Genomic DNA, 12,565 nt, shown 5'->3' with positions numbered 1-12,565 from the left:
AGAGGCTGTAAGATGGAGAGTAGGGGTCGGTGAGAGCAAGCATTACAGAGAAAAGAACAGGGGGAAGGGTATAGAGCTGGGTAAGAAAAGGATCGTGCATAAATTAAGAGGAAAAACTGCAGATTTTTTTTCTCCCACGAATAATTAACTTTTCTGCTATTCTCCATTTTCTGCTTCCTAAACCTCTCATGAAAGCCTCCCCTTGCTTTGGGGAGAAGTGTCACTTGAGAATCTTCTCAGAACTTGGCAGCTATGTAATAGGGGCATGTAATCTTTTATAATCCTCTCTACAGGTTTGTAATAACCATTTCTGTTTTGAGATTCCAAAGTGTTTTGTAGGCCAAGTGGGAATTTAACTGTGAGGGGAAAAATGTACTTAATATTCAGGAGCAAAGATGAGTGGTCCTGGGCAGGGAACGAGAACTGAATAAGAAGGAAGGAAAACCTGCTTAGTATTGTAGGAAGGGTCACAGCGATGGCTTTAACAACTGCGGGTTCTTTGAAATCCTAGGTACCCTGGGAACCAAATTGGTTTTTACACAGATAGCAGCGACTGTTCTGGTGATGTCATGAGATTTACAAGGCTGCACAATGAGCTGCTTGTTTGCAGGCGTGCACGGGAGGCTGGGCTGAGCCTGAAGCGCACCTGCGTGTTTTGTAAGGTCCCCACCTTGATTGGGTTGTGTTTTCTGGTTCCACTTGTTGAGCTACGAAGTGCGCAGATGATTGCATGATTTGAGGTTGCTGGCGCTGATCCATTCAAGAAGGTCTGATGTCTCCCGATAGACACATCTTTCACGCTGTCTCTCACGAACCTGACTGGGTACAGACCATGAGAACAGGGACGGAGAGAGAGGCGCAGCCGAGGGAAGCAAGGATCAATTACCCTTTGTAAGTTTAGCAATCGGCTATGCAGCACATAAGAAGCTTAGAGGAGCTCAGCAGTGTTCAAGCTAATTGGCAGCTTTAAACTGCTATTAAGAGCTCCCACACCTTTTGCTCAAAGAAGCTGCACGGTGACAGCAAGCTGGTGCAACTTTCTGCTTTCTAATCAGAATTACCCTGCTAGGCCAATTTTAGCTTTATGCCTAATTTTTGCTTCTGCTGCTAGCTCCTTAGCTCTCATTTTTTAGGACGTTGCAAGAAAGCTCAAGACTGTTGGCACACTCAGCATCTGCTCGCTAAACTACTCGTAAGATTTTAAGACTTGCGGTTTCTTTTTTGGAACGACTCCATGATTTTCCCTTTTGAAAAGAAAATCTCGGTGAAACTGCTCGCATGGTTGTGGCCTAACTGAATTTGTGCTCTCGAGCTTCCGCAGAGCGCTTGGGTACCAGGGAACACTGAGCCCTTTTAGCAAACATTGGGGGCTGAGGGTGGTAAATGTGTTAGCACAGGTCTTGTGATAGGTTTAGTTTCTGAATTGCATGTGTTACGGGGAAATGCGAGGGGAAATCTTGGCTGATCTCTGCCATAGTCTCAGCCTTGGTGTGAAAACTACTAAGCTTTTGATAGGCAAAGTGGTGACGTTGCAAGTATAGGGCAGATGTACTGACTCGGGACCAAGTTAAATTGGCAGAGCCGTCTGGGAGCTCAGCTGGGAGAGTGAGCCTGCTGTACCTTGCTTGCTGCCGGCCGTCTCCTGTACAAACAAGTCAGATCTCTCCTAGGGAAGGAATGAAGGGGTGGGAATGATGTCAGCAACGGAGAGGAGAGGCAGCAAGAGCTCATCCTTCTGGGAGGTGCCAGGTTTGTTGAACAGTAGCGTTCTATATTTTGTCTCCTGCTGGTTGCGAAGGAGACAGCCCTTGGCTGGCTATTAGGTATTCGCTCATCTGATGGCTTAGCCCTTTCCACATAAAAATAGCTCCTTACACGTTTTGTGCAGATAATCTGTAGGAAATTCAAGAATCTGGCTGGTAGCTCTGGCCTAGTGGGCAACACGTTGATGCCCGCTCTTCCAGCTTCAAAGGTTAGTCATGCTTTCCCTGCGAGGCGAGACTGCCGCATGTGAGAAATTCAGAGCAGAAAGGTGACTCTTCTCCCACCCCATCACAGATCTCATCAAAGCTTTCCAGCAACTGGTGGAAAAAAGCTGTGCCTTTATCTGTTTGCAGAAGACATGCACAGTCCTCATTCAGAGGAGGGGAAAAAAACCTTGAAACCTTATCCATAAGCAGTGAGCAGCAGACACCTTCAGACTGCTCATCTCTAAATTTTAAGAGATTCCTTCACCCAGAGTTGGCATACTGATGGTAGGGAAATGGAAGCACACGCAATAAGCGTAAAAATTGCCACGGTGATATTTCTGTGAGGGTACAGGGCATGAAAACTGCACCTGACGGAACAGTTTTACCAGAATCTGTCTGTGGTTTATGAGGTTCTCCACTGGGATAATGGAAAACCAGTTTTTAGACTGTGCCTGATCACTGCCACTCAATAAAAGAGGAGTGGAAAGTTAATAGGTTAGATTGGCAAGATTGGCCTATACTAGAAAAATTAAAGATCTTGTGAAGAATTTGTGTTGCAGTGCCAAATATGTTGGAATCTGAGAAAGTCATGGTGCTGGTCATGGCTTGTGCCAGCTTCTAAAATACCATTTTCACCTACTTAAACTTTTTATGGCTTTATTCTGTGCAGAATGGATTTCCCAGGTAGTGTTTTGGCTGTAACCAGTTGGTGAGAGAGCTGTCGAGATCACTGAAATCTGATGGTTTGATTAAGCTTTCTTTACCTCCTACCCATGATATTAGGTTTCCATGCAAGAATTTGGTTATCATTGCATGCAGCTGCCGGAGGAGAGCAACTGGATTCAGCTGAACTGAGGGCTAGTCGTTGCACATGTAACGAAGTTTGTTGAGTGCGGCTATTAAATATAACAGAAAGAATTCACACTAGATACTTACCTCTGTAATAACATCCTACATAAATAGCATGCCTCTCATCCCAAAGGATCTGCTCATGCTTTGTACACTTAAAATAACACCTATTTCACCAGAGAGAGCTGTTGCTGACCATGAAACTGTAGGTACCTCTTAAGTGAAATGGAGCTGTGCCACGCTGATTTAAAAAGGCAAGTGAGCAGTGCTGTACAAGGATTAATTAACCTGAAGAGCATCATGTTTTTTCTGTAGCATGTGAATGTCAGAGTCACTACACACAGTATGTGCTGAATTTTCCTTACAGTATTATACGACTAGTCATGAGCGTTGTATGTTCTGTGTTGGAACATTGTGGTCGCTGTCTGTACAAACTTGGACGATGAGTGTCCCCTCCTTCTCCCAAGTGAATTTGTGCATCATGGTAGGTTTTCTTTGAACAGTTGTTTCTGATAGTGCCTTTCTGCAGTCCTGCTTGGATCAGAAACCATTGCGTATTGCTGGGCGTTGGTTTGAGAAATAAGAAATGTAAACAAAAGCTATATATATATATATATATATATATATCAGCATGAGAGAAAGTGGAAGTTGTCTTGATTGTGCTTTTCCTAGCAGACCCTCAGTAACTGACCTCTGTCATCATGTGCTCTGCATAAACGTTGAGAGATTGTCCCTCTTTTAGCTGAGCCAGTGTTGCTCCGATGCCTGTGCCCGCTCTCAGGGCAGCGGCGCTTGAGTTCTCTCTTTTAAATCCAGATCCTGCAGATCTTCATCTGAATGTCACACAGCTGTCTGAAATAGTTGCAGATACACACAGCTGTATCTCGCATAACTGTGCTGTTGCTGTTTATTTTCCCTCGCATTAGTGACTTCTTTTGCAGAAATCCTGTCTTATTACAAGATGCAGGTTTAGGGGAACGGAACGTGTTGAGACATGGTGTATTTCCCTTTCTGCCATATCTTTCTCTTGAATCATGAGCTTCATCAGCTTTTAGAGATGGTGTAGGTTTAGTGAAGGACTTTTAATTGCCATTTGTCTTTGAAGCTTCATGTCAATAGTAAGGCTTGAAGTTTCAGCTTCTGTTCAACGGCTCGGTAAAGGTTCAAACTGATGATTATTCAAACTGGACTGCATATTTATGCACAGCTGGGTAGGCTGGGGTACTGACAAGCTCTCAGATGGCAGCGCTTACCTAAAGTTCTCTGAGTCCCGTCTCTATGGTAAGTACATAAAACACCATGGAAACATTGACATTGGGCGAGTAGACCTGTTGTCAAAAGGTGTTAGGGCTCCTACTAATCTCTCTTCAGGGGGAAAAGAAAATCCTCCCTGCATACAAACTTGGCCACTACATTAGTTACTCAGCTGCTTGGCAGCTCCTTATTGGAAATAGTAGGAACAGAATACAGACCCTAATAAAGCTGACAAAAATTTGGCAAGTACTTCAGTAAGCCCTTGATTTCACCATAGGAAGAGCGTGGTTCAAAAAAGGAGCTTTGACACATGCCAGGGGTGCTCTTGTCATCACTGGGATGGAGGTTTAATTTTGTGTTTTTATTGATGGTAGGCAGAGAGTGCTTTTTGGCAAAGAAACTGAGGGCATGAATTTACCTTTAAGGTAGTTTTGTTGGCCTGATTTCTGCTAATTCTGTACTTCTCACTAGTCCCGAAAAGGAGAGGAGATGTCCTTCTTCTGGTTGTAGAAGAGCTGTTGGGGACTAAATGACACTGGAGCGCTTGTCATCTCTTGGAAATAATTTTCTGATTCTGCCCGTTGCTGGATTTTTGGAAAGTATTCTCCACTTGTGAATGCATTTGGAATTTAAAAAAAAGAATTGTTGCATACTTGCAAAGGAAGATTCAGAAACGTTCCCATCTGATAGCGTTAGTACTAATCCCTAAATACTACTAAACTGCCGTCAGTTTTCATAAAATGTCTTACCCTTTCTGTGGGGATCAACTTGGCACTGGCTGCTTCTTTCCTTGTTCCCTCGCCCTGCAACAGTCAACGCTTTTTTTTGTTGTTATGCTGTTATGGCATAACTGTTCCCCCCCCCCCCCCCCCTTTTTAAAATAAGCTCTGTAGTTAAAGAATAATAAGGTATAAGTTGTCATTTGGCTGAGATAAAGGGAGCTTTGTGGATATTTATAACATGGCTAATGGTATTTCAGAGCCCCGAGGAAAAACAACTCGGCTTCAAATCTTCAGCTCTGTCAGATGTGGCAGGCAGGCAGCGATGCTCTTCTCGGTTCAGCAGGGGAGGATGTACCAAGAAGGGGATTTTTTCCAAGCTGTTACTTAACTGATATTAGCATTTGAAGGCACATAAGGCATGACCTTTAATCCTGAGTGTAGACTAACTGATCTGCTTGCTTGAATGCCTCATTGTAATGATGCAGAATGGAAAGGATTGCATCAGACCAGAGAAAGAAATCTTCTGTCACCAGAACTTGCATATTTAGGTGTGTGGCTGCATGAGCCCATCCCACACATAATATCTGCAAACTTAGAGCTTTCAGATGGACCTCCCTGGTCTGTCCTCCAACTCCTGTCCAAAATTGCATTCATCAGTGAGTTACCCTCCAAAGCACAAGCCTTCTTGTATGAGCTGATAGATGGTAGCCCCAAAGTGAGAAAGGACAGCTCTGACTTTCAGTCTTTCCCAAAAATGTAAGTGGTCCTAGTTACACATGGACTTTTTGCCATTCACTTCCATAGCGATTCAAACAGTGGTGGTAGATTAGTTTTATGGGGCATTAGTGGAAGAGGTCGGTGGGTTTTATTACATTCACGTGAAAAGTTGGAGCCAAGAATGTAAAATGAAAACTGAAGATGAAGAGTACCGGAAAGCAGAACAGGGTTTGTGAATCAACCGACTGTATATGTGATACTGTGTAAAGTCCCAAAGAGTCTTCAGTCTAAACTGGTAACATACTTCAGAATAAGTTTTGAAGTTACAGCTGTTGTGAGAGGCTCCGAAGAGGTCAACCACGCAGGAGGGTTAGCTCCTATAGAGAAGTTTCTCCTATAGAGAAATAATTCAAATAGGTGGGACAAATGCACCAAAGCTACGCTGGGATTTTTGTTGCAGCGAGTTTTCTTGTGATGTGTATTCATCATCCACCTAGCTTGTGAGGTAGGCTTGCAGCATCAGGCTTGGGGGGAGGACTGAAGTTATGGGATCTGATACATCAGAAAAACAGCTTGCAACTGCTCCTCTTTGTTGAAGACAGCGCTTGGTCAGCCTGCAGGGGTGATGGGGCTGTGTCCTGACGTGTTCAAAAGGATACCAATACAAACACAAAATATTAATGCTGTGGTGTTCTCTAGTGGTGATTGACAGCTCCAGACACCGAGATGGCATGTTCCTCTGCCAGCAGCTTGTGGAAAGCTGTTCTGACATAGCCGGCCCACTTGGCAGCAGAGCCGTGGCTGGCCCGCAGTGCCTGATGACTCAGTTAAGTCCTGGAGTTGTTATTGCAGTGGAAGAAGTCGTTCTGTTCTTTAATTCCTTTGTGCAGCCCATGGATCGGTTGGATGGTACCCTGCCAAGGCCTGTAGTTAGGAGAAATTATAATGCGAAAATCTTTTGGGGCTGAGTGAGTCGTGACTGTAGATTCTGCGTTGGAGCTAATAGTCCAGAACAGTTTTCTTTTGACATGAGAAAGTCTACAGGCACTTCAAATGATAGTTTACTTGGTTATCACTCGGCATAGCAGCTGGAGGCACTCTCTTTCTGCTAGCCCACCCACATGAGCAGGACAGGGCACGCCTTCATCCTTTTTTCCTTTCGGTGATGTATCATGAGCTTTCATTACCCAAGAGACGAGATCCCCAGAGTTCTGGTCTTCCCCTTTCTGTTGCACGCTCATGCGAGGGGCCCGTGGCTTCATCCTCCTTGCTTGTCTTCCTTCTGTCAGCCCGTTGCTCATAGGTTTGTCTTGCTTAGGTGCCGGTAGGGTTCATGTGCTGCTGTTTGGGAAACCAAGGTCTAAGCAGGAGCAACAGTGGTATTATTTTGCACCTGGTTAGGTTTTTGGTTGTACATCATGATAAATGGGAGTTGAAGTTGTGCCAGAAATCTACCTGAAGGGTTAATGTCTATAAGATGGACAAATATGTAACTTGTGAGAGGGTCTGTTGTGCTCCAGGAGTTGACACAAATGCACTTTTGCTTCACAGAGATCGTGGTGGTTTCCCTTAATTATGCTTACATCTAAGTAGAGTTTTGGGTAATTTTGAGATATGTAGTGTTACTTGTCACTATTGGAAACCGAGCTTTGTTAGGAGAGGTAACAGTGTGGAGCCTGATTCTGAATTTCAGCTTCTTCCCTGAATTCTCTCATCTGAAATTAAGGGAGCAAAAGTGCCTGGTGTTTTGGGTTTTGGGTTTTGGTTTTTGGTTTGGTTTTTTTTTTTTTATTATTATTATTCAAAGTAGTTGGAGCCATGCAGTTCTGGTCTTTTTCTTGCTTAAAGGTATCAGATTACCTGTTTCAAGAATTCTGAATGATTACAAAAATCCTAATGCAACATGAGGTTGAAATAGGTACTGAGAGCCGTCTTTCAAGTTAATTCTCCAGCTTTAGAAGGTGACACATTCTTTTCAATGCGGAGGCAAAGTTGCTATTATATGCAGGAAAAGAGCATGAAGATGTTGCAGCTTTTTTAATAATTAGGTGGGATTCGGCATACACAGGGTCTGTAAGGAGTGAAGTCGGAGAGGTTCATTACTCAACTTTTAATGCTTGTGTTGGGACTTAGACTCTTCCTTGCACTGGGAAGGTGCTGGGTGCTTGAGGATTCGCTGGCCTCTAGTGGTGAAGCTGGGTAGAAGCTACAAGAAGCATCTCTGCTTAACTCTGTGCAAGCACTGGGTGAGTTAGTACGTGTACTAAAAGGAAGCAAACGTTACAAAACACTTTGGTTTTGAACACTCCTATGGCCTAATGGACTCCTGTCGTAGTTGAAGCAGGTCCTGGACTGCTACGCAGCAAGCCCCTGACAATATCGTGATTTTTGTAGTGTCTGTTTTAGACCCCTTAGAGGTAGTTCAGGGACTTGAGGAATCTACAGCGTGTACATTGAGGATGGCTGATTTTTAGATCAATGCAAGTAAAGTGGTATAAAACTAGAGTGCAAGAGAAAACCGAAACTTAATGTTACAAAGCAATCAGAACTTAATCTCAAAACTTCAGAAAGAGATGACTTGAAACTGTTTTCTAAGTTTGTGTAAATGGTGCTACCCATGGCTCTGTTGCATACACCCCTTGCTTCTTGTAGCACTGAGGGCGTACCTTGCTGCTCAGAGGCTTTTTCTGCTTTTGGGCTTGGCTGCTTGACAGTGAAGTCTGTCCGTCTGTCTGCTGTGGTCATTCGTGTTCTTTCCTTTCCCAGTCTTGGAGAAAACTTCTTAGTAGTGAGAGGCCCAATGTGATACGTAGCTCAGGCCTGAGAGACTTAAGGGAAATTGATTTTAAAATAAGTTTTAACAGATCAGCACTGGGAGCCAAACAAGTTGGATTTTGTTTTGTTTTGCGGGGTTTGATGTTGCGGTTTTTTGGGGGGTTTTGTTTGAGTTTTTGTTACTATGGTGGCTGTGGCTAAATGAAAATGCTGGAAGAGTCCTATTTATCACAATTTAATCAAATATCTTCCCTACCAAGAGACGCTAGTAAGCCCTTCTCAATTAAATGCCCATTCCTTTGAATTTTTCCCTCCCTTCCTGAAGCCTGCCTTCCTTGATCCCCATCTTCCTTCCTAGGTCTTTCTGTCCTTAGTCTCAAATAGTCTAGTTTATTAAGATTTAGGGTACATCCAGGGTGCTACCCATTTAACCACATTTTTGAGGAGGGGGTGGAGGGAAGATGAAGTTTGCATGAGAACTCTTGGTCTTTTCTTTGGATTATATTTCCGTCTTTGTCAAAAAGACATTTATATTCATCTCGAGTATTGCCATTTTTGTAAGTCATGCTATAGATAAATAAGTATTCATAGTGCACCTTACATAGCATTCCACCTGGGTGCTTCCCAGGATTAGCATTTTGCCTTTTAATATGCTGTAACAGGCACTGCTGAGTACAGATTGCAGTTTTGGTTTGCACCTAGCTGCAGAACCACAAAAGCAGAGAAGGTGGTTAATGACACATGCTAATGATTCTGGCATCGCGGTTTTCTGTTCGCAGATGTGAAAGGACCACCTACACACAGACTGTCCTGCGGCCAGTCCCCCTACACTGAAACAACAACATGGGAAAGGAAATACTGCATCTTGACGGACAGCCAGCTGGTGCTGCTCAACAGGGAGAAAGAGGTGAGAGAAGCTCACGTTGGCCACTCAGGATTTACCTTTTGGCCTTTATTGGTAAAACAGGAAGGCAGCTTTTTTAATCTCCCCTTTGTTTTGTTCACGAGTTTAGTGACATGTGTGAAAAGGGGGAAAAGGGGAGCTGACTTATTCTGTGTATGGCTGGTGTGGTGTGCACAGTTATAATCTAGCTGGCCCGGATGCTGGCTGCATGGAAGAGGTGACAGCAAACTGTGTGCATCCAGAACTCCCTGATGGAGTTTTACAGCCTGCGTTTAAGTCTGCCACTACATCTTCCTATGTTATTGTTGCTTTTAATGGTAGTTAAAGCCGCCACAGCTATGTAAACCTATCTCCTCGCGTCAGTGCAGACATAAAGGTAGGGAAAAGTGCAGCAAAGGTGGAGGAAAAAGGGGTTGGTTTGTGTCTGTATTGGAGTGCTGGACAGAGAAGGTGTGTGCAGCCTTCACACTGTACAGTCTTCCTTGCTGCAGTCACAAGGTAAATTGATTGAGGCAAAGGTTTGCCCTCTCTCTTGCTAAATGCAGCAAGGAAGATTGGGTGCCCCTTGGCATGGATACTCAAAGCTATTGCAACCATCTTTGCTTTAATTATAAAATTACTCTGTGTGTGTGTATATATATAGCATGTAGTACTTGTCATTGTGCCTTGCCATGAAGGTAATGTCAATATGGTTAAAGAATAGGCATGTTTTAGTTGATTGAAACACTAAACAAACAAATGCAGATAAGTCCCTTCTCCTAGACTATGCCATGATATATTTTTTTCTTGTGATAAATGATGTCTACAGACTGTCATGAATACATGAGCTTTAGAAGCATTTGATAATGCTCCTGGGTTTGGGTTTGTTTGTTTAATTATTCTGCTGTAGATTTACCCTGTTTAAAAATAAATATTTCAGGAGGAGCTATGAAATAGGAATGTTTTCAGATTACTGAAGTAGATTTTATTACTTATAAATGGCCATGAATTTGAGTCTAATACCATGGTTTTCTACATTTGGAGATGACCTGAATTTTTGGTTTTTTTCTTGGTTCTTTTGAAGCTTCTGTGTATGGCTGTGTACAGGCTGAAAGTATAAGACCTGTTTCTGATGTAGCACTAAATATTATTCATCTTCAGCTATGATCAGGTTTATTTACAAGGGCTGAAAGATTTCCTTGCATAGGGAGAGTAGGAGGAAATGGTTTAGAGAAGGACTTGAGTTATTAGAAGGGAACAACATCAATGCTAATGTGTAGGAGAGGTGATCAAATGCAGGGAAAATGGAAGGCCCATATCATGATGTTTGTTTACTATGTAATTCTTTTTCTAGTCTGACAGGACTGTCACCTAAGGAATTAAAGTGTATACTGAAGAAACTTAAGGGCATGTGAGAATTATTCCTAAAACTGTACTGTACCAGCACAGCTGGGCTAGAAGGATGCATCTCATTAAAGAAATGTAATTGAAAACAACACTGGCTCGTATCACAAATAATTATTTGAAGGTGGTAATTATGCACTTACAGGTTCTTAATTTCTCCTACCACATACATTTAAAAGCATTTTGCTGGGAGTAAGATGAGTCTTTTGCTTAGATCCTGAGGAGTAAATATGGGAAGTCTGATGTATCGCTGGTGTATTAAGTCATTATACACTATGTTTAAATACACTCTGTTTTTTGTCAGAAGCTGGAGAAATTCAATATCAGGCTATACAGAGCCTGGGTTTTAAGTATAGCACTTACCCAAAAAGTTGAGCAGTAGAGTAAATCTTTGCAGTGTGCTCTTAAAGGAGCCTGCCTGCCCTATCGCTATGAGAAATAACTTGTTTTGGGAAATGCTGCATGCAGATGGGCCAAGCAGACATGCCTTTGGTGCAGGTGTGACTCCACATGCTGATAATGTGATATGTTTCAGAAGCTAGTAGCTGGAGTCAGATTTGCCATTCTTATTTTAAAGTCATTTGGGACTACTGTAAGTGAAAGGAAAAAGGGAACTCCTTGCAGAGTTATGAGTACCCTGTAGGAAAATAAAAGGTTGTTTTAATTGAGCTTCTGAGTCTGTACACATGGCAGTGTACATACAAGCCCTTAAAGAAATACAAAACATATAGGAGTAGAACTGCTAATTAAGAGACACAGAGCTGATACTCTGGATTTGCACCACCCTCTAATTTTTCTGAAATAGAAGTATCCCTTGTAGCTTTCATGAGGAAGGGAAGGGGAGGCGACTCGGTTAAATTTTACTTGGCGAGTTGTTCAGAGTTGAAAGAGGCTCTGTGAAATGTGATCTAGAAATAAGAGTGAACAAAGGCCTAAGGCAGCAATGGGGAGAGATGCTTGGGAAAGAGCATAATGATTGAAAAGTATGTAGGAGGGGAATCGAAAAAAGCCCATGGGTGGGACCACAGGTACAGGGAGCCTAAGCAAAAGGCTAGGTGAATGAGGAAGAGGGAGGTTACTTAAAGAAGAAAATTGAAGATTACGTTTAGAGTAAAATTATTGGAAAGGTGATGCTGGAGAAGGTTTTTTGTTAACCCAAAATGAGGTGAGATAGGCAACGGGAAACTTGAAGATGGAGAGGTTCCTGCTCTGAACGTGGAACTTGCTGATAGAGCAGGTAGGTCAGAATTTCTTTGGACTGCTGAAGAGGATCTTGAAAACGATGTGAGGGACGGAACGATACCCATCAGTAAGGGGGTGGCTGTGGGGGAAGAAGGAAGAGACATTAACAGCAGAGTGCCCTTGCAGCTGAAAGGGAGCACTTGCATCATTGCAAGGCTGGTGTAATTTGAAAGCTGTAAGTCTGAAGCGTCTCATTTTATCCTCTGTGCATCTGCTTTGTTACTTCATGGAATAAAAATCCAAGAAGCTTAGCCCGTGTGAAATTGAAAGGGAACAGAAATGTTTGATGTTTATAATACGTTGTAAAATCATTATGCAAGTATGTATGTCAAAGCCAAAAAGTAGGAAAACATACGCAAAATGCAAACAGGTAAATGAAAGATGTATTGTTTCAGGTATAATGCTAAGTTTGGTTTCTTTCAGTTAATAGGGTTAAAATACAGCATGATGAATTGTACAGATTAAGACTGAGGAAACAGTACAGAAATAAACAGAGTAGCAAGAAAACTCTTTTTCTTATAACATCCCACCTCTATGGATTTATTGCCAAGGCAGTTTGCATAGAGTATGTGCAAGAGAGATTTTGCACTGTGCAGGCACAAGAGTAGGTTGGAAATTGGAGAATTTCGAGGCACAACTTGATCCAAAAATATCTGTAATTACTTAGACAAAAATAGTCTGACAGTATCACCTTGTGCAGTGTAGAAAAATATTAATTACTTGACACCTTGTCAACTTTATAAAATGAA

General features: G+C 42.6%; 1 protein-coding gene across 5 annotated transcripts in view; it reads left to right on the top strand.

Moving 5' to 3' along the window:
• RASAL2 (RAS protein activator like 2) overlaps nt 1-12,565 on the top strand; it is a 150,574-nt gene that overhangs the window by 36,458 nt on the left and 101,551 nt on the right. For all 5 annotated transcript variants that reach the window (XM_087732292.1, XM_087732289.1, XM_087732291.1 and 2 more), the window contains exon 2: nt 9,067-9,194. In XM_087732292.1, the coding sequence (XP_087588418.1) occupies nt 9,067-9,194 (128 nt within the window). The remainder of the gene's footprint in view (nt 1-9,066; nt 9,195-12,565) is intronic.

The sequence above is a fragment of the Nipponia nippon genome, unplaced genomic scaffold (genome assembly GCF_047370975.1).
Source record: "Nipponia nippon isolate SJK-2023a ecotype South Korea unplaced genomic scaffold, ASM4737097v1 scaffold_5, whole genome shotgun sequence".
Lineage (NCBI taxonomy): Eukaryota > Metazoa > Chordata > Aves > Pelecaniformes > Threskiornithidae > Nipponia > Nipponia nippon.
Note: the sequence above shows the minus strand (reverse complement) of the source record. Positions and strands in the feature narration are given on the sequence as shown.